Here is a 26,993-nt window from a genome sequence, read left to right as displayed (position 1 = left end):
AATTTTGCACAAAATATTTCTAATTGTACAGATTTATTGTTGTTAGTTGCAAACTTTTTACCAGACGGACAGACAGACATACATAGTTGATATAAGCTTTTTGAAAAAGTCGCCGACTTTTCACAGGACTGACAAAAAAAGTTGCCGACTATACACATGACTGACTAAAAGTCGCCAACTATCTACATGACGGACAAAAAAAAAAAGTCGCCAACTATCTACATGACGGACAAAAAGTCGTCGACTATCTACATGGCGGACAAAAAAGTCGCCAACTATCTACATGACGGACAAAAAAGTCGTCGACTATCTACATGACGGACAAAAAAGTCGTCGACTATCTACACTATCTACATGACGGACAAAAAAGTCGTCGACTATCTACATGACGGACAAAAAGTCGTCGACTATCTACATGTCTGACAAAAAAAAAGGCACTACACTGTTCCAAGTGTTCTTACATTGTAGCGGATGTGTCTCCTCTCAGTGCTCCACCTCCTAAACAATGTCATCATGCTTGCGTGACATGAACGCCATCTGTCGTCTCGACTCCCTGTGTATGGGGAGAGAAAAGGGAGACCAGACTTCTTAAAACTCCTAAAACCTAATTAGACATCGGATTAATCAGCGCCCCCCCCTTCTTTGCCCCCCGACACACAGCACACATGCACATTAAAAAGGCGGCAAAGACAGTCAATGAATGTAATATTTGGTCGTCTTATAATTATTCTGTCTCTGTTGAGAGTAAGATTTTACATAATCTTATTTGACTTATCAAACTACTACGGTGTTCACAAATCATTTTTGCGTATGACTTGTGTTTAACAGATGATCAGCTTGAAAGCCTGGCGAGCCCGCTGAGCAGACTGCGTGTATAGCCCTCATTGCCTTCCAGCCCTCGGCTTGCGCTCCCTTACTGAAATGACACGTCTGTTTCTTGGGAGTTCTGCTAATTATAGTGAAAGGGGAGGGAATTTGAGCTTTTAGAATTATCTCATACTCAGCCTTTATACGTATCGATTTGTCCTGTCTTTAGTTATTGTTTCTTACTTCCAGAAGTACTGACTTATTTGAACAGTTTGGAAATAATAAAGGCAGAAGATAAATGTAAATTGAATTTAATAAATTAAGTTTTAAAAATTCAAGAATTAACAAAAAATACCCTTTATAATATAATTGAATAGATTGGTTATAACATTTGTGGTAAATATTTTTATATACATAAATATTACACATTATAGCTTCTACACTATTGTTTGATGCTTGATCATGTGACAGCCTCCAAAGACTAATGTATCGTCTGCTCAAGTTCCACTTCCTCTTTGTTTCCATTTTAGCCAGTCAACTGACAAATGTTTACTGTCACAGGGAGAGCGTGAAACCATGACAACATGACCAAATGTCTGCCATTTTCGCCGTCTTCACCAAATGTCTGCCATTTTCGCCGTCTTCACCAAATGTCTGTCATTTTCGCCGTCTTCACCAAATGTCTGCCATTTGTCGCTGTCTTCATCAAATGTCTGTCATTTGTCGCCGTCTTCACCAAATGTCTGCCATTTGTCGCCGTCTTCATCAAATGTCTGTCATTTGTCACCGTCTTCATCAAATGTCTGCCATTTGTCGCCGTCTTGACCAAATGTCCTTTATTAACTAGCAGTTAGCAATGTTTCAAGAATTACGTAGTTTGTCAATGGGGGCAGGGGTGGAGGCCGATGTGGGGTGAATCTATACCAGCGATGCCCAAACTACGGCCCGCAAGCCAGATCCGGCCCGCGACGTGCTTCTATCCGGCCCGCCAACGCATGGGAACAAAATGTAAAAAAAAACAATTAAAACGGTAAAAAATGTTAACAAAAAAAATTAAAAACTTTTTTTTTTTAATTAAAAAATTAGAATGTTGAATAAATATTCTCTTTAAGTTAGGATTCTCACTCATTCTTTGATGAGTTTCATCTTTATGTTTGGTATTCTAATATTCACAGTAAATATTTGTTTGTATTGTAAGAACACAAGTCAAGTGTTGTATTGTTTTTTTCAATGGCGATAAAACTAGACAGCTATTTTTAATTCTTGGAAAATTCCGCTACTGTCTTGAACTAGCCGTGTCCTTGACACCTTGTGTGTGCAACACAGAGCATCATTGATGCATCATTTTGGGTCGTGTTCTTTTGATGTCAAAGCGATTGGTAGTGTTGAAAGTTTGTGATTTAATGAAATGGGAGAGCCTAAAAAACGAAAAGTGGACTCTGAATGTAGAAACTTTCAAGAAAAGTGGACAGATCTTTACTTTTTTGTGGAATATGATAGTAAGTCAACATGTTTGATTTGTAAAGAAAGTGTGGCTGTTTTTAAAGAACATAACATTAAAAGGCATTACGAAGCCAAACACATAAACACATATGGTGGCATTCTTGGTTTGAGCCGCGAAGACAAGATTGTCAAGTTACGACTAGAGATTGGGGGATTGACAAGAATATTTAACAAAAAGAGACAAGAAAATGAGTCTGCGATAAGGGCCAGCTACAGAGTTGCTCACATCTTAAGTAGAGCAATGAAGCCTTTTTCAGATGTCGAACGTGTAAAAAAGTGATGGAAGAAATGTGTCCTGAAAAGAAGAATGCAGTAGAAGCTGTCAGCCTTTCTCGCATGACAATTACAAGGCCAGTGAAAGATATGGGGGTAAATCTTCATTCACAATTAAAAGACAGAGCAGCAGAATTCGAAATGTTTTCTATTGCTGCTGATGAGTCCACTGACATAACTGATACTGCGCAACTCTTGGTATTTATTCGCGGTACAAACAGCAATTATGATATAACAGAAGAGTTAGCAGCTGTGAGGAGCATGCATGGGACTACAACTGGAGAAGACCTGTTCAAAGAAGTGTCAACCATCACTGAGGACCTTGCTCTTCCTTGGAATAAATTAGTTGGAGTGACTACTGATGGCGCTAGAAATATGGTTGGATGTCACAGCGGACTGACAGCAAGAGTTATTAAAAACTTTGTTAAGTCAAATGGAACTGAACCCCTGCGGCTTCACTGCATCATTCACCAACAAAATCTCTGTGGAAAGGTTTTGAATCTGGACCATGTGAGGATTGTGCTCAGTACTGTACATTTCATCAAATCACAAAAGCGTTGAATGACAGAACTTTCAAAGATTTTCTGACAGAAATAGAGTCTGAACATGAAGACGTTCTATTTCACAGTGAAGTGCAGGGGGGGGGGCTGGTTAAGCCGAGGAAAGGTGTTAAAACGTTGTTTTTTTAAAAATCAAAACAAGTGCCACAAATGAACGACCCTTCATGGTTGTGGGATTTGGCTATTTTATGCGACATCACATCTAAATGAACTTAACACCAAACTACAAAGGAATGACAAATTGATTTCGCATGAGTATGCAGACATATGTGTTTTCCAAACAAATTGCAACTCTTCATTCAACAGGCTGAAAGGGTGCATCTTGTCCACTTTCCTACCTGTAACACTCTACAAAATGAATAGCAGCTAAATATGTCTCTCCCAAAAGAAAGAATGATCCAACTTCTGAGGCTCTTGATGGATAATTTCAGTGAAAGATTTGTGGATTTTCAGAATTTAAAAAATGAAATCCGTCTTTTTGAAAATCCGTTTGCTGCAGATGTATCAAGTGCCCCGACAGATCTACAACTGGAACTGATTGACTTACAAAACCAGACATCCCTGCTTGACAAATTTCAAGTGATGCAGACCATTGACTTCTACTCCATGTTACTTGCTGAAGCGTTTCCAAATCTTCGAAAGCAAGCGCTAAGGATGATCACAATGTTTTCAAGCACTTATTTGTGTGAACAAATTTATTCAATGATGAAACGGGTGAAAACCAAGTGACGTAATCACCTCGCTGATGAACATCTAGATTCAGTGCTCCGACTTGGTGTTTCATCTATGCAGCCAGATATTCAGAAGATGGTTTTGGATAAACTTCATGCATCACATTAATTTATGTAAGTAGATCCACAAATAAAACTATTAAAAATAGCATATTGTATTTTTTTTTCTTTTTGGTGTTATGGCCCGCGACACGAATGCCGAAAATTAAAATGTCCGCAGACCGAATAAGGTTGGGCATCACTGATTTATACTATAAAGTATAAAGTAAGGCGTTTGTAATTATGTGACTTAGGCCTATAGACATCAAAGCCGCTTGACCAATCTTGATAAAACTTGGCTGGAATGTTTCTTGGGTACCAACTTAGACCGTAGTGTATGTATTGTAGCCCTAAAATAAACTTAAGACCCTAAAAAAAAAATAAGCTGTCCGACTCTATTAAAGCTATAGAATTTATGGATCTAGGCCGTGGTTAACAATGTTGACATGAGAAAAGATCGAAAGGATTTAGACATAAATAGGATAAAGGCTACAATACATACACTACGGTCTAAGTTAGTACCCAAGGAACATTTCTGCCAAGTTTTATCAAGATTGGTCAAGCGGTTTTTATTTCTATTCGTAATATACACACATACGCCTTACTTTCTACTTTATAGTATATATATATATATATCTCAGAGTGTATGCGATGAATTCTGTGTACTGCTGAGCACTGTAAACTTACATTTCTACGCTTTATCGCTAGGAGCACAAATTAATGTTGGTATTATTTAGTGACTATTTAGTTGGTAACGGTGATCGTTTACTTAAGTCCTTGGCACTGTTTAGAATCGAGCATGGATTGTTACCCTTCCCCCAATAAAGAAACTCGAGGTTCTTTTTACTTATATAACTAAACTTCACCATTGAATAGAATTTAGTTATTTTGACAAATGTACATATGTCTTGGATTCAATTCTATTGTATGAGGCTCAAATTGTGGGTTACTAGCTATCTAGTTCAAATCTTTGACAATATGATTTTAATGATTCATTCAATCAGAGCCATATTTTGATTAAGGACCTAGCTAAAATTTACGTCTATGCTTCAATTCTATTCAAGCTATTTGGTAGGGATAAAACGTGACACCTGTGCGTGAAAGCATGGAGGAGAGCAATGGAGTAAATGTAATCCCATTTTTTTACTGGTATGTTTAATTTGCATATTATACATTTGAAATGTTGAGGCTGTAAAGGTAAGGCCAAGTGAAGTTGCACAGTCTTGCATCATGGAGAGTCCGGACCAGCATTCGATGCTTTAAGCTTAACAGGGTTACATAAAATAGTAAGGTTGTTTTTTTTTTTAGTGAAAAGTAAAATAAAACCGAAAGTTGTCACCAGTCACGAGACAGCATGCGTCTTTAGTGTCTAGCGACATAAAGGCCAGTAGCCTTGTAATTAAACATCCCTGTTAATCACATTATACGTTTCAAAGGCGGACACCTTAGTCGTATCGGTAACAGTTGTTGGGAACTCTGATTACCTTAACTTGGTCTGTGTTGAGACCTTGGATTGGAAGGGGTGGTAGTGAAATGGATAAGCGACTATTTTAATTTTTACCTCATCAGTGAATAGACAACAGATGGTTAGGCAATCCACAATGTACTAACTTTAACAGGAAAAAATGTGAGCAATCCTCTGGGGCTCGACACATACCCCTCATCACCCTCTTGCCCCCTCCCTTCTTGCTTGAGGAAAAGATTTTCAAGATTTGGCGAGTAACTATGATCGTTCAGCTTGGCACCGTGCCTTGGCTGGAATCTTGGTGACAGCCTGGCCAACAGATGGCCAACGCAGAAATTCAATAATGGATAACTACCCCCCTCCCTTTAGACCCCTGCACACGCGCACCCTATTTTTTTTTCTTTTTCTATCTTTCCTCTCTCTTTCTACACAAACACACACTCAAATGAATCCGAAGAAACGAGGCCTCTGATTGGCCGAATCTTCGGGCTTCCTTTACGTGTTATGATCCATGCGATTGGCTTTCGGGCGCATTCCCGTAATCAATTTGATTGGTGCGTACCAGCTGTGCATCAAATGTTGTGCGGGGTGATGTGCGGGGCTAATTAGTTAATTGAGTTCTCCCTGTCCCGCACCTGACGCCTCAATTCAAAAAGGGGGAGGAAATTGCGATAAATTCATGTTTCCCCCCGCTAGTGATCATCTCCCTTTGCTTTCCGAACTCGGCCGAAATTATTTTTAAAAAATCCAGAGCGTGGTGTGGGGCAGGGACTGGCTTGGAACCGATTGGATCATGTTCACATCGATGCTGCTATCCCCCCCCCCCTCCAGTTTATGGTGTTGTGATGGTCTTCCGCATCGATACTGCACCAGGGATAGTTGGTTCGGGCTGTGTCTCATCACGATACTCTTCTGTCATATGTTTGTGATATGTCCTGAGGTGTGGATTAACATTGTTTTTTTTTTCTACTTCGACCGCTGGCCAGTCTGTGACAGCCATTGACCATTTAAATCTAACGTGAGAAAACAATTTCGCTATTCGATAGTTTTACAATGTAAACACATAGGCCTATATTTGTGTATAAAGCTTTGTGCTTAGTAAAGGAAATCATAATCAAAGAATTACATATTAAAAAACAACTTATGATACAGAGAGAGCGAGAGGAATCTAAATACTTCTTTCTTTCTCTAACTGGACTTTATCCGGACATCGCCACTTGACCGTTTCTAGGATAGCCTAGGTGAGTCAGACATAGGCCTACATTCAAGTTGACCTACTTGTGCTTATAAATCTAATCAGTATGTATAATGTTTATTCTGTTGTGTGTTGACTTGTTGTATGTGTAGTACACATGTTATTGTTGTGTATTGATTTATGTGTTGTTGAAATGTTACTGGTGTATTTATGTTTTCCTAGTATGCTCACATTGGTATCTACTTGACCCCCACCAAATCATTGTAGATGGCCATTCATTGAACGTGATTCATGACGTTACATATCTGGGCAGTATAGTACCAGCCAAAGCATTGCTCTGAAGAGAAATTGATGTCCACCTCAATAATGCTATCAGCGTTTTGAATCGCTTTCCAATGTTGTTTTTTTGTGTCCACCAAAATTCCATGTCTACCAGGCCTCACGGACCTGCATGGACGGACCTGCATGGCGACCTGACGCTGTTCTATGTTGATTTAAACCATTGGTCTTACTACAAGTATAAAGGTAGATTTTCTATTCAGTGTATGTTTTTTTTTCTCTTTGTCCAGTAAAAGCCCAGCATTGTATATATAAACCTGGTTGTTTCTCCAACACATATTGGAACCCCGTCGATTCTGTTTTCTTGTTGTTTTTTTTCTTTTTGAATAGCGGATCTTTCATGTTCTTCAATATGATGTTTTTTTTGTGTTTTTTTTTTTTTTTGGGGGGGGGGAGAGGGAGTTTCCGTGATGTCTTTAGTCTGTCAGGAAACACAACTCCCATAGAGCCAAACCTCGATTTAGATTTCAATTTTACACCAGGATTCAAACTCAAACTCTCGGTTTAGTCAAGCGGTTTATGCTACTTAAACACACATTCTAAAAAACTTCCTTCTATGAATAATTTATATTTTGGAGCTCAGTTCCAAAGACAGTTGTGGAAGGGCGTTATCCAATCTGGCATTATGGCATATTGTCCCTAAAGCTTGCAATGTCTTCTTCTCAGTCTGCAGTGTCTTCTTCTCAGTCTTTCCCCCACACTGACAGGATCAACATTCGTTAACTTACAACAAAAACATTAGCATAGTCTCCAGAGGAATTTTATTATAATGTGGCAGTGTAGCAGTACCGCCCTTGTTGGAAATGTTCAGGGCCTCAAAGATGCCTTTGAGGTCAGTTGTTACCTCTTCAGTTGATATAGGACATATTGCAATTTTAGTCAGCTTTCATTGTCGCTAAATCTCCAAGCTAAAGTTTCCTTGTTAATGACAACATAATCCGCACAACTTTGTTACATTTTCTTTAATTGCGATTGATCTACATTTTTTGTTGCACTTTAATTTAATCGCTAAAACAAGTCAGAATGGTGTGACCACCCCGATCCCACCCTTCCCCAACGCACACTTTCCAGGTTGTATCCTTGAAAAGCAGACAATAGCCGCGTAAGCCTGTGAGGTAACAACATCTGCCTTCGCACGTTGCTTGTAAAGGTAATTTTTTATGGTCTCAGCGGTATTCCGTACTTTTATGAACCTGCCTTTGGTCTGCGACACACGCATTGCAGTGTAGACACAGCACTAGGATTTTGGCTTTTATGTGGCTCTGAAGTCACGGAAACGATACTAACAACTGATATATGACTTTGTAATTATGAGAACATGACCAGAGATGTGGGATATCGTCTTGGAGAAACTATCTGACAGGAATAATAGTTAACACTTGCAGAAGTCTGGGTCTGTCCCAGGCGTCATGGTATATTAGAATGATACGGCCTGTCTAGTAGTCATTGCAGAACAGTGCTGAACACGTTCCGTTCAAGGAGAGAAACAAATGACTACAACAAATCAAAGCAAACCAAAAAGAAGACCATTGAAATATACAAACATCATTGATTGCACTCAAATATACATTGTATTCTCAGGTTCTGATTTTTTTCTTAAGCGAAGTGTGTCCGTCCACTAGTAATGAGGTAGATCTACAAAGTCTGGCCACTAGTAATGAAGTACATAAACAGTTCGATGTAGCTCATTTGGGTAAGGCTTCATGACCCCCAGGAAGAGAGAGGAACACTATTAGCCTAGTCTCTAGTCAAAAAATCCTTTAACTTAACAATAACGTTTTAAAAGCTGATAATATAAAAGAAAAAAAAAAAAGGGCAGGGCGGAGGGGCGAGATACTAGATCAGTAGAAAGATATAATGCCACAATAAAAGTATAGTGCGTAATGGCGGAGCAACAATTCCATCGGATACTAAGAGTGTTCAATTACATGGTAGGTCCTTTTTTTTTTAACGCTCGGAAATATTTTACCAAATCGAAGTGAGCACCAATCGCCTTAAAGAAATGACAGTGTTATATAGAAGAACTAAATATTGCTTAAGGTAACGTTGAAGCAATTCATTTTTAAAATGTTTTTATTTCAATAAATGAGTACATTTATTCGCGTAACTGCGGCAATTTTTTTTATTAGGTTATGCTACGTGTATACAGAGGTAACGCTGTAGATCTACATTTTATTTTTCTCATTGACTACCTCAGCGCCAGAATTTACCTTTGCCAGCCCCTACTCTCCCTGCTTTCTTCCCTTCTTATTATATTCACTCTTTATCCCCTTCCCTCGCCCCCCTCTGTACCCAGACCCCCCCCCCCTTTCACATGTGGCTCGCACACCGCCTTATATCTGCTCGCTCTGTGCATTCCTGGCTGGCACCAGTCTGTCTGGAACAGGACTACAATTCCAGATGATGGTACTCACGGACAGGTGCGGTGCACGCCTGGTTTGTTCAACCATCAGGGCTTTTTTTTTAACCCCCTCCATTCCCGCTCCCCCCCCCTTCCTCACACCACAACAGGTCCTGACGAAGAGATAAAGAGAGAGAGAGAGAGCGCGATAGGTTTTTGGCACCTGAGAAATAGATAGCACCGGACCTAAGATATTTAGATAGAGGCTCTCAGTGGATGAGAAACAATGATAGCCGGAAGAAAGGCCATGTACGTGTCTAATGTCCCATCATTTCGGAATGGTTGATGGGGTGGAAATGGGGAGGGGGGGGGCAGAAATGGGAAATAACCCAGGGCCCTAACGGAAATTGTGGGATTTCCTAATTATTAGAACAGAACATAAATGTAAGTACTGTGTCCACAGCTCATGTAATGCTAATTGCTCAGCGATACGTAAATTAACTTAAAGTCTCTACTACTTTTCATTACACTGTTGTGTTTGAGACACTGTCTCTTTCTTAAACTTAGTGAAGAGGAGATCTGAAGGGGAAGAACATCGGAATTTGTTGCTGTTGCTATGGACTTTGGCAATATTAACTTCAAGATAATAGATCTAGTTAGTTTATAGGTGAGAACATGTCTCGGTACTATGAGATTAAAACCTGATGTTTTGGGTTGGCGTCCTGCGCTCTCCCTCAATCTGTTGTATTCTCTTTGACGTTAGGCCTACTCTCTCCCCTGCCCCCCCCCCCCCCGTGCTTCTATCTGTCTTTTGTTTTCAATATCTTCTTCCTGCAGTACTTTCTCTTAGTGTCGTCTTCTCTTTGAATCAAATCCAATGTTCATCTTAGCTTCGTAGAACAATCACATCTCATTTTTGTCTCTTTCTGTCCCTTTTTCTTTCTCTTTTTCTCTCTCTCTCTTTCTATCTATTTCTTTCTTTTTTCTATCTTTCGATTTCATCCTCTCTCTTTCTCACTGTCTCTTTTACTTTCTCTCTCTCTCTCTTTCTCATTCTCTCTCTCTTTCTCGTTCTCTATCTCCTTCTCTGTCGTTCTCTCTTTCACTTTTTCAAGGTCTCTTTCTCTATCTCTTTATCTCTCTCTCTCTTTGTCTCTTTCTCCTATTCAGTAGTTCAGTAAGACATTTTCTTCTCTAAATTAAAAAATAATTTAAAAAAAAAAACTGAATTAAAACTGTGTTATTTAACTACACACTCGCTTTCTCTGCTCTCATTCAAACAATCATTAAACACTCTCTCTCTCTCTCTCTCTCTCCACACACGCACGCACACTCACACAAACTTGTTCTATCATGACATTAAAAAAAGACACCCCCCTTATGAAGTCAATACATTCTCATATAAAACGGGGGGAGGGGATGTTACTGTTTATTCTCTACATTAAACTTGCTGGAAGAAAACTAAAATATAGCAATAAAAATTTCTAATTGCATCTCTATTAAAAAGAATAGGCAAGTGCGAGTCTGTCTGGTACAAATTTTGTACACCTTATTTCTCCCACTTCACATTCTCGGATCAAGTTGCACAATGAATCAATTTAAAAAAAAACAAAAAAAAAACATTTAGTTAATAAAATAGTGGTAAATAATTTACTTTGTTCGATAGGGAAAATGGGAAATAAATATTACAGTATTGAGAAAATATGTCTGTAAATGTGGAATTATTCCCCTTAGATAAACTTTGTGTTTTATTGTTGTTGTTGTTGTTTTTTAAAGAATTTTGAATTCCATTTTGCTTGTTATATTTTGAGCTGGACAATTATTTTTTGAAATCCAAACAACACTAAGATTTGAGATTTTTATATTTGATATTTCTGGACATTGATGTCACCTTACTGTCTGTGTGACCTAGACCCATATTGTTCTATACATTTCAATATATAGATTCCACACTATCGAGAGTAATGAATCAATCATTCGTACATGCATGTGTCTATCTTTTTAATCCCCTGGCCACCCTATCTACACGTCTAGTTCACTGTTGTGTAAAGGTGAAGGTCACGTGGTCGTCAAGCCTTAGTGTCTCAACGTTTTTAGATTAGAATTTCGTTTGTCTCACTAAGGGAGGGGTGGGGGACTAAAGAGTGTGGTGTGTTTGGGAGGGGGGTGGGACTAAAGAGTGTGGTGTGTTTGGGGGGGGGGGGCAGTAGCTGTGAGAGCAGCTTGAAGTCAAAGACAGCAGCAGATGCTACAACAGCCGGTTCGTTAGTCCACGTGACACCGCTCACCAGCTCGTCACAATGGCAGGTAATGATTCAATGGCCGAAGCGCAACGAGGAAAGGGGTGAAGGTATGATTGAAATAACTACCAGCCACACCTGTGGCCAGGTACACTGTGCTAGGCAATCAGACAACCCGCCACTACACTCACAATCAGATATTACTTGAAAAAAAATTATCATTTCGTAAAACATTGTGACGGTAGCGAGAGCAAAGAGACTCTAAGGCGACATTTCTGCTTTGTGATTACGAGGGCAAAGAGACTCTAAGGCGACATTTCTGCTTTGTGATTACGAGGGCAAAGAGACTCTAAGGCGACATTTCTGCTTTGTGATTACGAGGGCAAAGAGACTCTAAGGCGACATTTCTGCTTTGTGATTACGAGGGCAAAGATACTCTAAGGCGACATATCTGCTTTGTGATTACGAGGGCAAAGATACTCTAAGGCGACATATCTGCTTTGTGATTGCCAGAGCAAAGAGACTCTTAAGGCAGAGGTTCACAAACGTTTGTGTCTCGTAAACCCCTTGAGATGTTTTCTAGTTTTTTTTCGGTAGACCGCCTGCATAGCTAATTATGCATTTTTAAAAATCCATGAATTTCAGATGTGTTTAATCACCAATTTCTAAGCTGTATATAGATATCTATTCATTGATGAAATTCAAATTAAAAATGAAAAAAAAAAAGCATTATTACAAGAAATCACTAAACACCAAACAAAAGGCATATTACTTGGCTGCTTTGATATTACAATTTCAACATTGGGCTTTAATTATTTAATTATGTTTAATATTGAAATTTCTCTGTTTGTGATGTCTACATTTTTTTTTCATTAAAAGATTGGCAACCCTGCTGAAACCTTTTTTCACTAGGTTTGAAGATGTACAACAATTAGAACCTTTTTGATGATAATACAAGTATCAGGTATAATCTTTTTGAAGCCAAAAGTACTGATATCGTTTTTTCGAAACTTACCATAAGTCCATATTCAGAATAGTCTCAAAACGTGGATGAAAATCTGAATAAAAGGCATTAAAATCTTCAACATAAGTAAAAAAATTCGCTTTCCTACAGTTTGACAGTTATAAATTTGGAAATGGAGAAAATTAGCCCCGTCTAATAATTTGATTCATTGATTCAATTCGTATAAGAAATGCTGAGATCGTAGACTCCGTTTTCATCAAATTTGGTCTATTAACTGGTAGCTGCAAGTTAATCACATCAAATTTAGGAAACAGGTCTGATTAATACATTAGGAATTCCACTTGATTACTATTTTGCTATAATATCGGATCGTAACAGTGTTAAAAAGAGACATAATACCATAAAACTGAATCCTCTGGACAACCAGCGTACACCAGTGTAAAGGAGCCATTAATGATAATTTTCGTCAAAGATAAAGTTTTCATGAATGAGTAGAGATAATATAAGACGCTCACTAGCTAATATGTGTTTATGATTTTGAACTATATATTTTATCCACTGTGGGTCTATTCGAAACTTCAAATATTTACATAAGTGTCAATGTATCAAATTATCCTCCAACTTAAATTATCTGAGGTACAAATCATATGTGTGCGTAAGTTAATTCCATTAATTTGAAATACAATCGAAAGTCTCGACCTACTTAGATGAGGTCCCCTATCGTAGTCTCCATTTATATCTCGTAGACTCCCATTTACATCTCGTAGACTCCCATTTACATCTCGTAGACTCCCATTTACATCTCGTAGACTACCATTTACATCTCGTAGACTACCATTTACATCTCGTAGACTCCCATTTACATCTCAAAGACTCCCATTTGCATCTCGTAGAATACCATTTACATCTCGTAGACTACCATTTACATCTCGTAGAATCCCATTTACATCTCGTAGAATCCCATTTACATCTCGTAGACTCCCATTTACATCTCGTAGAATCCCATTTACATCTCGTAGAATACCATTTACATCTCGTAGACTCACATTTACATCTCGTAGACTCCCATTTACATCTCGTAGAATACCATTTACATCTCGTAGACTCCCATTTACATCTCGTAGACTCCCATTTACATCTCGTAGACTCCCATTTACATCTCGTAGACTCCCATTTACATATCGTAGACTCCCACTTACATCTCGTAGAATCCCATTTACATCTCGTAGAATACCATTTACATCTCGTAGACTCCCATTTACATCTCGTAGACTCCCATTTACATCTCGTAGAATACCATTTGCATCTCGTAGACTACCATTTACATCTCGTAGACTACCATTTACATCTCGTAGAATACCATTTACATCTCGTAGAATACCATTTACATCTCGTAGACTCCCATTTACATCTCGTAGAATACCATTTACATCTCGTAGACTCCCATTTACATCTCGTAGAATACCATTTACATCTCGTAGACTACCATTTACATCTCGTAGACTCCCATTTACATCTCGTAGACTACCATTTACATCTCGTAGACTCCCATTTACATCTCGTAGACTACCATTTACATCTCGTAGACTCCCATTTACATCTCGTAGACTACCATTTACATCTCGTAGACTCCCATTTGCATCTCGTAGACTACCATTTACATCTCGTAGACTACCATTTACATCTCGTAGACTCTCATTTACATCTCGTAGACTCTCATTTACATCTCGTAGACTCCCATTTACATCTCGTAGACTCCCATTTACATCTCGTAGACTCCCATTTACATCTCGTAGACTACCATTTACATCTCGTAGACTACCATTTACATCTCGTAGACTCCCATTTACATCTCGTAGACTCCCATTTACATCTCGTAGACTCCCATTTACATCTCGTAGACTCCCATTTACATCTCGTAGACTCTCATTTACATCTCGTAGACTCTCATTTACATCTCGTAGACTACCATTTACATCTCGTAGACTCCCATTTGCATCTCGTAGATTCCCATTTACATCTCGTAGACTCCCATTTACATCTCGTAGACTCCCATTTACATCTCGTAGACTCCCATTTACATCTCGTAGACTCTGATTTACATCTCGTAGACTCCCATTTACATCTCGTAGACTCCCATTCACATCTCGTAGATTCTCATTTACATCTCGTAGACTCCCATTTACATCTCGTAGACTACCATTTACATCTCGTAGACTCTCATTTACATCTCGTAGACTACCATTTACATCTCGTAGACTACCATTTACATCTCAAAGACTCCCATTTGCATCTCGTAGATTCCCGTTTACATCTCGTAGACTACCATTTACATCTCGTAGACTACCATTTACATCTCGTAGACTACCATTTACATCTCGTAGACTCTGATTTACATCTCGTAGACTCTGATTTACATCTCGTAGACTCCCATTTACATCTCGTAGACTCTGATTTACATCTCGTAGACTCCCATTTGCATCTCGTAGACTCCAATTTACATCTCGTAGACTCCCATTTGCATCTCGTAGACTCCCATTTACATCTCGTAGACTCCCATTTACATCTCGTAGACTCTCATTTACATCTCGTAGACTCCCATTTACATCTCGTAGACTCCCATTTACATCTCGTAGAATACCATTTACATCTCGTAGACTACCATTTACATCTCGTAGACTACCATTTACATCTCGTAGACTCCCATTTACATCTCGTAGAATACCATTTACATCTCGTAGACTACCATTTACATCTCGTAGACTCCCATTTACATCTCGTAGACTCCCATTTACATCTCGTAGACTACCATTTACATCTCGTAGACTCCCATTTACATCTCGTAGACTCCCATTTACATCTCGTAGACTACCATTTACATCTCGTAGACTACCATTTACATCTCGTAGACTACCATTTACATCTCGTAGACTACCATTTACATCTCGTAGACTCCCATTTACATCTCGTAGACTCCCATTTACATCTCGTAGACTCCCATTTACATCTCGTAGACTCCCATTTACATCTCGTAGACTACCATTTACATCTCGTAGACTCCCATTTACATCTCGTAGACTCCCATTTACATCTCGTAGACTCCCATTTACATCTCGTAGACTACCATTTACATCTCGTAGACTACCATTTACATCTCGTAGACTACCGTTTACATCTCGTAGACTCCCATTTACATCTCGTAGACTCCCATTTACATCTCGTAGACTACCATTTACATCTCGTAGACTCCCATTTACATCTCGTAGACTACCATTTACATCTCAAAGACACCCATTTCATTTTTCAATCTCGTAGACCCCCTAGAAGTCGTCGTAGACCCCTGGGGGTCTATTTAGACCACTTTGGGAATCGCTGCTCTCAGGCGACATATCTGCATTGTTATTGCCAGGGAAAGAGGCTCCATGGCAGGGGTTCTCAACTGTGGATCGCCGCAAAAGACTTGTGAAATTTTTAAAGAGTTAGATCTTGTTTCAATTCTCGTTTCAATTGTGTTTCTGCACATATCAACTTGAATCTGAACATTTTATAATTAAAACATTGTATTCAGTTTTGTTTTAGAAGAAGTTTATTTGAAGCTGTACAGTTCGGTTTGGTTGTAGTAGCCACACACTAACGACCGAGTACCAACAATAAGTTACACTGCCGGTTACTTTATAGCGTTTAAAACTATTAACACAGTATTTCTCAGAGTACTTTTGGTAACGGAACGCTTCACACTTTCGGAGTATTTAGCGGAACACTTTGCTTAGTTTTTAGAGAGATGAATTCACGTGGTGGCCTACTAGCTAATTATTCAAGCAGTTCCTGGAACACCTATTCAGGCCTCGCCGAACATTAAGGCTTCATACGTCATTATGTAGGAAATACTTGTTGAATAAATGGAAGTATTCAACGTACCGGTAGGGTTTATGACTACATCTAAGTTTTACATTTTCAGGGTAAAGATTTTTTTTAATGTAAAAATTGCGTGGAGGCTCTATCTTCGGACACTGCGTCATTAAGTTCTAAAAATACATTTAAAAAAAAACGACATCATAATGTGTCTCAGATGCTAGGGACGCTTCGTGTGTCACATACAGCGGACACGTGTGTCAGAACACAACTAACACGCCATATTATGTGTCGCATACAGCGGACACGTGTGTCGGACACAACTAACACGCCATATTATGTGTCGCATACAGCGGACACGTGTGTCGGACACAACTAACACGCCCTATTATGTGTCACATACAGCAGACGTGTGTCAGAACACAACTAACACGCCTTATTATGTGTCGCATACACTTATCACGTGCATGAGATCTTATCAAGGCAGGGCTCCTCGGATGCAACAAATTAACATCGACTACTTTGTGCTGGGAGTAAGAAAGAGATACCCGATCAATACAGCAGCGAGGGATGTTACTAATGAGCACAGCTGTCGGGGGGGAATTCTTCGGCTAGACTCTAAGATTGGTTCAAATCTACCTCATTTACGTCTCCATCCCTCCTTCCCCCCCCCCCCCTCCATCCTAATCCCTTGCTGTATGCAATATGTTACCCGTAGGGAAAATCCGCATTGTTTTTTTTTGTTGTTGTCTTTCTGTCCGTCCGTCACGTTTATCTCAAAAACTAAAAGCGATAATGAAAGTAACCTTTATCATGCAATGGCTGCTTTTGGTTTTCTGAAAAAAAATATTTTTAAACATATATATATATATATATATAATATTATTTTGGAAAAAAAAAGAATAAAAAAAAATTGACAATGATGCAAGGCACTAGGGGAGTATATATGTACTGAAAATACATGCAAATACTACTGATCCCCTTTCAGAATTTGTGATCTTTGGGGCAGGGGATGTTAAGGTCATCTGTTTCTTTGACGTACGGTTAACGAGCAGGGTGTCATGCACAACGACCAACCGCCTTTTCTTTCCCTAGAGTTGGGTGGATTCATGGGCGCCCTAAAAATCCCGATATTTAAAATCTCAGTCTTCGCCGAGATTCGAACCCGGCACCCCAGGTTCGGAGGCCAAGCGCTTAACCACTCAGCCACCGTCCTCCCTCTTTTTTTTAATTGACCAATTTTAAAACAATACTTCAATATATTGTCCCGCAATAGTTTGATTTGAAATCATAGCATTAATAGGAAAAGTTGCAACAGCTACTTATGGTCTCGCGAAACCGTGTCCCTTTGTTAATACATCTAGTTCAATTCTGTGTTTAGACTTGAAAGGTCCCTAAGCTATTTGAGATATGGGTCCAGATATTATATCTAGCGCTAAATATTTCCTGGAACCCTAAACTATAGTTTTTTTCAGAGTTGAAGATAATCTACTTCCTAGTTCAAACCTCCAGCAGGACGACGAGGAATTGCAGCTGACAGGATATGAAGCCGGGATCATCTAGCGACAGTCCAGCGCGCATACCGCACGACCAGGCAACCATCCACTTCAATCTATCAATCGATTGACTTTTTCATTGAATGACCGGGTATATCTGGCAGATAAAATGCTCGAATCAAACGCTGGAAGAATACATGAATAATAAACTATAATGGCAATAACAGCGGCTATTTGAATGATAACACAACAGGGGACGACATCAAATCTACCTTTATTCGACTGGCCTGTAAAGTGAGGGGACTTGGGAAGGGGAGGAGCGAAACCTCGTGGGAACTAGCAAGGCGGCGCTGAGCACGTGCTGGGTATGAATGAAGATGCGAGAGCCCTCAACCCCGCGCTCGAGAGCTGCTGCCATATCTCCCGTCCCAGTTTCCCTTGTGTTTTTTTTCCTCGCCCCCCCCCCCCTCTCCCACTATTCCCAGTCGCTCGGGGGCGATGTCTTGCCTTGGTCCCAACTTTATTCGCTTCGCACTCAGTCGTAAGCCGAGGACGTATCGAGGCAGTTTGTGGTGTGTTGCTGTGTGCGGCAGGAAGGACTTGTTGATGAGGGTTAATTCCCTTGTTCACAGAAGACGTCCCCCCCCCGTTTGATGGCAGCACAATTTACTATGGTGTCGCTCAAGTAAACATCCAATTTAAACCTAGATTCTTTTCACTGTGTTCCTCTTGGTTAAAGTTTTTATTTTCATGTGTTTTCGACACTGTTTGGATTATATCTAGATCTAGGTTTTTTGTGTGTTTTATGTTTTAAACTGTTGCAGTGCAGTTTACTTACTTGTAAGTTAGTACCGCAAAATCTTCAATTAATGTGCTCAACTAATCAGTGAGTTTACGAGCTAGATTTACAAAGAAATGAAAACGTTTAAAAATCTGATGGTGATTCGAAAATTAGCTACTTATTGTTCAAAAAGCGAAAGTAAATCATTACTTCTGATGCCTATAATTTGTGTCAAAATGTATTATTAGAATGGGTTGATTATTGATTCAGAGGTTTGTTTAAAGCTATAACAAACTTTGTTCCAATTTGGTTTGAATCTAAAACTTGACTTTGAGCAGACGACTTATAGATCTACATTAAATTAACTCTTTCTCTCCTAATTGACGATACCATCGTTGATTATTACCTCATTATATTAAATTAATGTTTAATTTTTTAAACTTGACTTTGAATTATATAAAAAGAGCATGCAGTCCCCTTTAATTCTATACCAAACACAACATTTTCTGATAACAAACAACATAGCTATTGAAGCCCAATCATAACAGGGTAATGAAATAGCATTGAGCGAAATGAAGAATTCCTTCAAAACGTAGAAAAATAATAACGGAGAGAATGAGTTAATAATGTACAAGTAAATAAAAACTTAAAATTATAATTTACACATACAAAAAAACAACTTTATAAAAACTTATTTTTAAAAAACTCCAAAAGACATGAGCATCAAAACAAATCTGATTCAATATCCTAGTACAAAAACATTTTGTTTTCCGTACTTTTTCATTGGATATTCTAGCATCAGTTTTTTTTTTTTCTACTTTAAAAATGATTTGTTATTAATTATTTAAGGTAAAAAAGATTTAATTAATTGCAATTTAACAATTAAGATTGTTTTTTATTTCAAACATTTTTATCAGCTGGTTGTAGATCGCGTAAATTATCGATCGATTATTGAATATAGGCCTACGCCCGCCGTGGTGTGTAGTAGACTGCTCTTGAGAATTTATTCTTAAAATATTATTGATAAAATTGGTTTGAAGTTTTAAAATATTGCTATAGTTTGCATAATTTGATAACTAAGAAAAGGAGCTGGACCAAATTAAAAGCGGCAAAAATTTAATTTCACTGTAATCAAACTGCATTATTGGAGATTTTAGTATAAGCCTACACAAATAGCCCATCGTGCGCTGAATAACCAGAGTTCCATTCCTTTACTTCTGTTTGGATCAGTCAATAAAATGATGTTTTAGTTAATTAACATGTTGCGGACTTTTCTTCAGAACTTAAGATTATTACATCCTAGCTGAAACCTCCTACACGACGACGAGATGGAGGTGTGTGTGTGTGGGGGGGGAGGTAGGGTTCAAACCCGGGACCACCAAGACGACAGTCTAGAGCCCATATCGCACGACCAGGCAGCCATCAGGTCAATTTGATTGGATTTGGTGGATTAGAGGTTTGGGCTGTCGTAACGAATGCTATGGGTTTGAGTTCTCAATTCTGTTGATAATTGTTTTATTTACACGGAACATGAGCAAGTGCCTGACATTAAAGACAGTTGGTCGTTGTGCAGTCTGCCTAACACCCTCGTTTGCAATGCTAATTCTGAAGGGAAACGTTTCTTTAAGCCCTCGTAGTGCTTTAAACTCTTCTACCCACCTGCTCTTACAGAAATTGAAAAAAAAAAAAAGGGATTATTTTTAGTGGTTATGGTTGCCATGCCTTAGGAACTGGACATAATTGCAGACGACGTGTGATTAGCAGACATTCAATCAACAGGGGCGGAGCAACATGAACAGAATGGGGGTGGGGGATACCAACATATTTTTTCAAGGAAGGTTAAACTGTCGCCGTGTTATCCCCCCCCCCCCTTTTCACTGTGTTGTGGATGGCTTGTTTTACCTTTCCCGCGTGGGCATCTCGGCTGGGTGTTGAGACAGTTGCCCCCTGTCCAAGAATGTTTGCCCAATATTTGAACAACTCGACCCGATGATATTTACTCGACCACATCTTACTTCAGGGTGGGAGGGAGAAAAACTTTCAATTTCGCCCAGCGCCCCCACCTCTTCCCCCCCCCCCCCCACTTTTCTCTCTGTATGTGTACTCTAGCCAGCTAGTGTTTGATCATGGAGAAGTTGAGATCTGTTTTAAAGGTGTGGCGGGGGGGGGGAGTTTGGTAAAAGGGAAGGGGGGACAGGCTCTACGTGTGGGGGACAATGAGAACTAGTCTAGATGAATGGAATAAAAAAAAAACGCTATCATTTTTTTTTTTAAAAGGAAGGTTTTATTTTCACGGCAATGTCAACGTGACGAGAGTATTTTCCCTGTGACGACAGCGCGCTTGAACAGGACTGGATGTGAAGAGCTTGTCCTCTCCTTTAATTACAGCAGACGAGATTGTCATTTATCGGGAGTTATCTTCCCTTTCCAATACTCTTATAAAGGAAATTTGTTTCCCGCCTTATCATTTCAGAATTTAACAAGACTAGCCTAGTGAGGTGATATTATTTCAGAGGAGTCTAGATTTATATTTCGTCACAGTATGTGTGCTACATTTAAAATAGTGAAAGGAGATTTCATCTTTGCGATTTATAGATAAATTATTCATGAATGTTCAGTGTCTAGATCTATGTGGCGATTTCTATTGATATATTTCTTGTTAGTAGGCCTAAATTTCTAGATCTAGTCTAGATATTCTAGCCCTTCTGCTTCTGTGCAATAGATTTAAATATTTAATTGTATTCAACACGATCAATTGTTTGGTAGATATCGATATCTAGAAAAACTTTTTAAAATAAATAAATAAATATGCCTAAGATACAAAAATCAGGAATGCGTAGTTCTAATATTAATTTTAAATTTGCTTATTATTGAAGTAGATTAATGTGAAGTGTTATCAGTATATATATATATCAGTTAAGTTGAGCACATTATTTGTGAGTTTATATCATGTTACGTCAAAATGTGTGTTTGACTTTAAATTTTCAGAATCTTGAACTGAACTACTTTGAGTTTAAAAAAAAACTGGATTGTAAACCCCGCTATTAAAGACTGTGAGTGATCCATTAGCTTAATAACTATACAGTCATCCAATGACTTTGGTCGAGTGATGTTTTGACCCAGAAAGTCAGCCATTAAATGACTGTAAACGAAGTCAATGCAAAGTGGTGGAGTCACAACGGACATTCTAAAAGGACGATATTGATTTTGTAATCGACAGTCTCGTGAGAGATCTGTGCTGAGAGTTCGTCTGCTACTCAAAAGGATTGCCAGAAACTACAAATTTCTGGGATAGTTTTGTTGGAGTGGTCCCATTGGATTTATTTACTGAGGCTGGCTTCCAGGGCATTCTATGGTTCCAAGGTCTTGTCATCTTTTTACCCACAAGACATCTGCAGCATGATTACATGTAAGTGGTTTATACATAACAGCATACATAACAGCATACTGAACTATGTGAAGCATGAATTGATGTAATGGTGGCCAAATGGCCAAGCGCTTGTCAACGTACAAATCTGTTTGGTGATGTTGTTGCCTCTTAAAAGTTGTCAACGTGTCGTCCATCCTCTTAGACTTATGCTAGAGGGCGGGGAATAGCGGTGAGGAGGTTCAAGCTCTGTTCGCGGCATGAATCCTAAAGGCTCGAACAAGTAGCTCACTAGAGGTGGGGGGGATTGTTGTCAGAAATTGAAAGATGGCGTTGAGTCCGTTCAATCAAATAGATTAAATTGTTACAATGCTATAATCTACCATTAAATGATTTTGAACATGGTTAGGCCTACACCTATGATTAAAAGGGTGAGGTATGTGTCATTGTCCTATCCACAAGACAGCCTCGTGTGCCGTTAGCTGTGGAGACAATCAGGTCTAGAATAAAACTTTTATTTCACGATAAATCGAGCAATTTATATAGACTTTGTGGACTTTGCATTTAATAACACAGTTTGTATCTTATGTGTAACTGCAAACGAAGTAAAGGGGGAGGGGGCATTTGAAAGTTGCAGAAAACAAAAAAAAAAGCATTTTCATCATCCACACTTTCAATTTTAGAGAGGGAGGGGGGGGGGGGGGTTTACAGCAGGGAAGTAAAATTTACTTTGTGTCTTCTTGAATACACAGTGCAGAGTGAATCTATTTGTTTAACATGTTAAAGACAGCTTTACGGGGAGATAATTCACGCAGGGAAACTAGAGTCTAGACTTGTTACAAAGCTTATATAAACTCTGTCTGGTAACATTTGGAATACAAAATAACGGACACACTCATTCTCTGATGAAGTTGAAACTTTGAACAATTATTTATTGGCAAAGACAATGCAAAAAATCCATTAAAAATTAATCAGTTATGTTGGTTGATATCGAAAAAGGGAAATAACTTCTATATTATTGAAAGATATAGTTGGCAATGTGAACTTCTTCCTTTATATAAGCCCTTTTTTAAGCATTTTTTTTTCATCTGAGTTAGGTGTCTATGTAACGAGACTCTCATACATCATAAATAGCATGCTGTGATGCGAAAATTGGCTAATATGAACAGCAATATAGAGTATTCTATATTATACCATATAATATATATATATATATATATATATATATATATATATATATATATATACTCCAATATATTATATAACGACACCAATTTCAGTGACAGAACCCTTTACGAACCACTTTATACTGTCTAAGACTGGCTTAACTTTATTATATTTTCCTTTAAGTCACAGGACGAATATAAGTGGACCTATTTAAAAGAATGTACCTGTAGTCTCATGGACATATTAAAAAAAGAAGGGATATATATATCGACATATTTAAAGTCATGAATGTTCCAACTAGTCCCCAACATGACAGATCTATGTTTAAATGAAAAAGAACACACATTCTCAAAAACATAAGCTTAGCTCGATGTGGAAAGTTCAACAGAAGACAAAGAATGTTCAGTGTACATTTGTTTTGTTTCTCTCTCTCTCTCTCTCTCTCTCTCTCTCTCTCTATATATATATATATATATATATATATTCTATTTTTTTCTCTCTCTTTGTCTTTCTGTTTTTCCATCTATCCGAGTCATTTTCTAACCAAATATTAAACTTTTGTTTCATTGACTATAGACAGGTATTCTTTGTTGCAGTACCTCTATTCCGGTTACACATTCCGAATGGCCAAAACCTGGGTAGGTGGGCACGCTTCTCGAAAACGGCGCATGCTAGAAATTTGACAGTCAAAAGACTCGATATATATCGTTGGGAAAAGAATAATGGACCTACTTGCTCGTTGGCCGTATTGCCACTCATCCAGTCTGACAGTTATAATTTTTCAAATTAAAATATATATATATATGTATAAATTTGGGTAAAGGACTAGAAAGATATATCTTGAATAGACTATACGTCTTCGGGTATTTCCGCATGTAGGCGCGAGTCATAAATTAGTGTTCAGGAACATTTCGTGCACTGTTTGCTAAGTTTATGGGGGACGCGTTGGCTGAGTGGTTAAGCGCTTGGCTTCCAAACCTGGGGTCCTGTGTTCGAATCTCGGTGAAGACTGGGATTTTGAATTTCGGGACTTTTATGTCGCCCCTGAGTGCACCCAACTATAATGGGTACCTGACTTTAGTTGGGGAAAGTGAAGGTTGGTCGCTGTGCTGGCCACATGACACCCTGTTCTTTAACCGTTGACCACAGAAACAGATGATCTTAACATCATCTGCCCTATAGATCGCAAGGTCTGAAATGGGAACTTTGCTTTTTAATGCTAATTCTTGATCTAAATACCTATCATTATCTATATTATAAAGTCTAGTAGACTTATACGGTCGTTTAACGCGAGTTTTTTCTCGGTCAGATGAAGCTAGATAAAGCAGACCACTTTTTCTCCCCCCCCCTTTTCCCCCACTGAATTGTTTTTTTTTTCCGCCTTTGAATGTAATTTATTCATTCTAAATTTTTCTCAGAAGTAGGCTAGTGTGTGTTGGTATGTGTTGCTGTGTGTGTGTGTGTTGGTATATGTGTATGCAGTTTGCTACACAAACTGTTGCTACTATGGCTATCTAATAGAAGGCAGGAGAGCCGCCGGTCGCCCACTTTTACGTTATACGGATGTATGCAAACGCGACATGAAGCTCTTCAAAATCGACACTAGCTGCTGGGAAGAGGTGGCACTGGATAGATCCACATGGAGAGAGATTATAAAGGAAGGGTCACGGATTGCAGATGTCATACACAACAGAAGCAGAAAGAAGGGTGAAAATGCAACGGCGCCTGGTGATCACATATGCCCAACCTGCGATCGCAGCTGTGTATCAAGGATAGGCCTTTTTAGTCACACAAGAAGTTGCAAAGGGAAAAGATCGTCTCTCGGGACGTACATTGCCACAGACACAAACTATTGCTTCTAGTCTAGTGCTTGAGCAAGAAATGTCTTGCCGCGCAACTTATCTCTCACCCGGAGTTTGATGATGTTGTGACATTGTTTTTGTTTTGAGAGAGTAGTTAGATATATTCTTTCTTAGTAACACTTATAGTTAGGCTTATCTATTTAATGCTGCTCTATGTATAAAAGTAAAGGATCCTTTTCAGACCATGTGATCTATAGGCTAGATGATGTATAGGTCATCTGTTTAAATGTCCGAAGATGAACGAGGGTGTCATGTGGCCAGCGCAACGATCAACCGCTTAACTTTCCCCAACTAATGTCAGGTACCCATTATAGATTGGTGCAACCAAGAGCGCCCTTAAAATCCCGATAATTAAACTAACTCGGACACCAAGCTTGTCGATAGATAATGTCAGATTTCATTTAAGCCAGGGGTGGGCAACCTTCTTTAAACCGAGGGCCGCATTGATAAAATTTGGGGACCAGGCGGGCCGCATATATATATAAGGAATTAAAACAAGAAATAGCAATTTCTTGAACTAATTTTACGAATTATTTTTTGTTTAAATTTTGCTCTTGTCCATTTACATTTCAAGACGAATGTATGGTAGTACTTAACTGTTTACTCTCGTGCAGTTCCGAAACCATGGAGCTAGCTTACTAGTTGTTGTTTTTCTTGTGACTACTGGCAAAGTATCTTCAGTAAGCATCGACTTGTTCTAACACTTGATAATTTTCAAACAAAAAGAAAAGCTTTTTCAAAGATGAATGTGGTTACTTAAATTGTGAAAGTTTAAATTTCTTAAAGTGTGGATATACAGCTTCTGGCACCCATAAAACTCCCGCGAAGGAACTGACTATAACTTCACTTTCAGGTCATAATTTGCTTGGAGGTATGTCATCTGGAGCTGAATCAGCTTCTGCATTAAATGGTGAACTGAGGCTATTGAAAACTGGTTCTAAGTTCTTGACGTCTTAAAATTAGTTTTAAAATTCCACAATCAAGGAATCCAAATAAGTCTTGTACTTTTCAACCATTTCACTAGAAATAGTTTCACCTTTCAGCTAAGGTAAAATGATAAAGCCTTAATTTCTCTGGTTGGCCTCAAGAAATTGAATAGCTTTGTTTGAAAAGATTTAAGATGCACATACATTTCATGTGCAAACAATAAATTGCAATGCTTCTGATGATAAACATGAAGTCTGTCTTCAACTCTTCATTAGAAATATTATGAAAGGGTCACAGTCAATGTCCATCAAGGAACCTAACATTTTCTTCCTTGAGATTCCATATTGATCTAATGATTGGCCAGCGAATACTACTGTGTTACCGAATATCAGAATGTTTTAATTCCAAATCTTCACGTACTTTTCGGAACTGCCAGTCGGGGCCGGCCTTGGATACTTGGAGGCCATAGGCGAAGTGAATTTGGTGGCCCCGAATAAAATATAAAATAAAAAATAAAGGGAAAAAACTAAAATTATGCCATTTATTAAAGACCTAGTGTACTTCGAACAATAGCATTGAATTCAAGTTTCGCTGTTCCTTCTCTAAAAATCGAAACGTATTTCCTTTGCGATGACCCCAACAATCATGGATACGGCCCTGTGCGTAATATACAATTATAGCATAATATGACACATTTCGTTTGAATTCAGTGTAGTTTTTTGGAAACTTTCCAGTTACTAGTTTTTTGGTTGGGATATTTTCTTTATTTTATTAAAAAGGTTGTTTTTCTCAGACAAAGCTCCATCAGTTGTTACCCTTGCCATCTTGTACAAGCCAACCCAACTCTTTCAACACAGTTCTTCATAGCATTGGATAAATACTGGCCTGGGCTTATGTCTTTTACTGAATTTATCGAAATATTGCTATTAAATATAATGTTCGTTTACTTTAAACTTTTTATAAGGACGTTTAGAGACAATGTTTCTTTAGCCTCTTCATTATACGTAAGAATCAAAAGTTTCAACAATTTCTATAGATATTTACAATGATTTATTTTTAATATATTTGCAATTTTATATGTGTA

At 38.5% G+C, this 26,993-nt stretch overlaps 1 protein-coding gene across 10 annotated transcripts in view; it reads left to right on the top strand.

Annotated features, from left to right (window-relative positions):
- LOC106071291 (protein CBFA2T1-like) overlaps positions 1 to 26,993 on the top strand; it is a 68,571-nt gene that overhangs the window by 33,445 nt on the left and 8,133 nt on the right. The window contains exons 1-2 of one of the 10 annotated variants that reach the window (XM_013231367.2): positions 18,329 to 18,490; positions 21,575 to 21,995. The exons of 2 other annotated variants lie outside the window; for them this stretch is intronic. In XM_013231367.2, the coding sequence (XP_013086821.2) occupies positions 21,986 to 21,995 (10 nt within the window). In that variant the 5' untranslated portion in view covers positions 18,329 to 18,490; positions 21,575 to 21,985. Of the gene's footprint in view, positions 1 to 6,270; positions 6,620 to 18,328; positions 18,491 to 18,519; positions 18,692 to 21,574; positions 21,996 to 26,993 lie in introns of those variants that run through there. 7 more of the 10 variants (XM_013231364.2, XM_013231365.2, XM_056034917.1 and 4 more) reach the window with 7 other exon arrangements.

Source organism: Biomphalaria glabrata, chromosome 7, assembly GCF_947242115.1.
Source record: "Biomphalaria glabrata chromosome 7, xgBioGlab47.1, whole genome shotgun sequence".
Classification (NCBI taxonomy): Eukaryota; Metazoa; Mollusca; class Gastropoda; family Planorbidae; genus Biomphalaria; species Biomphalaria glabrata.
The sequence above is the reverse complement of the archived record's forward strand: the minus strand, read 5'-3'. Positions and strand labels throughout refer to the sequence as shown.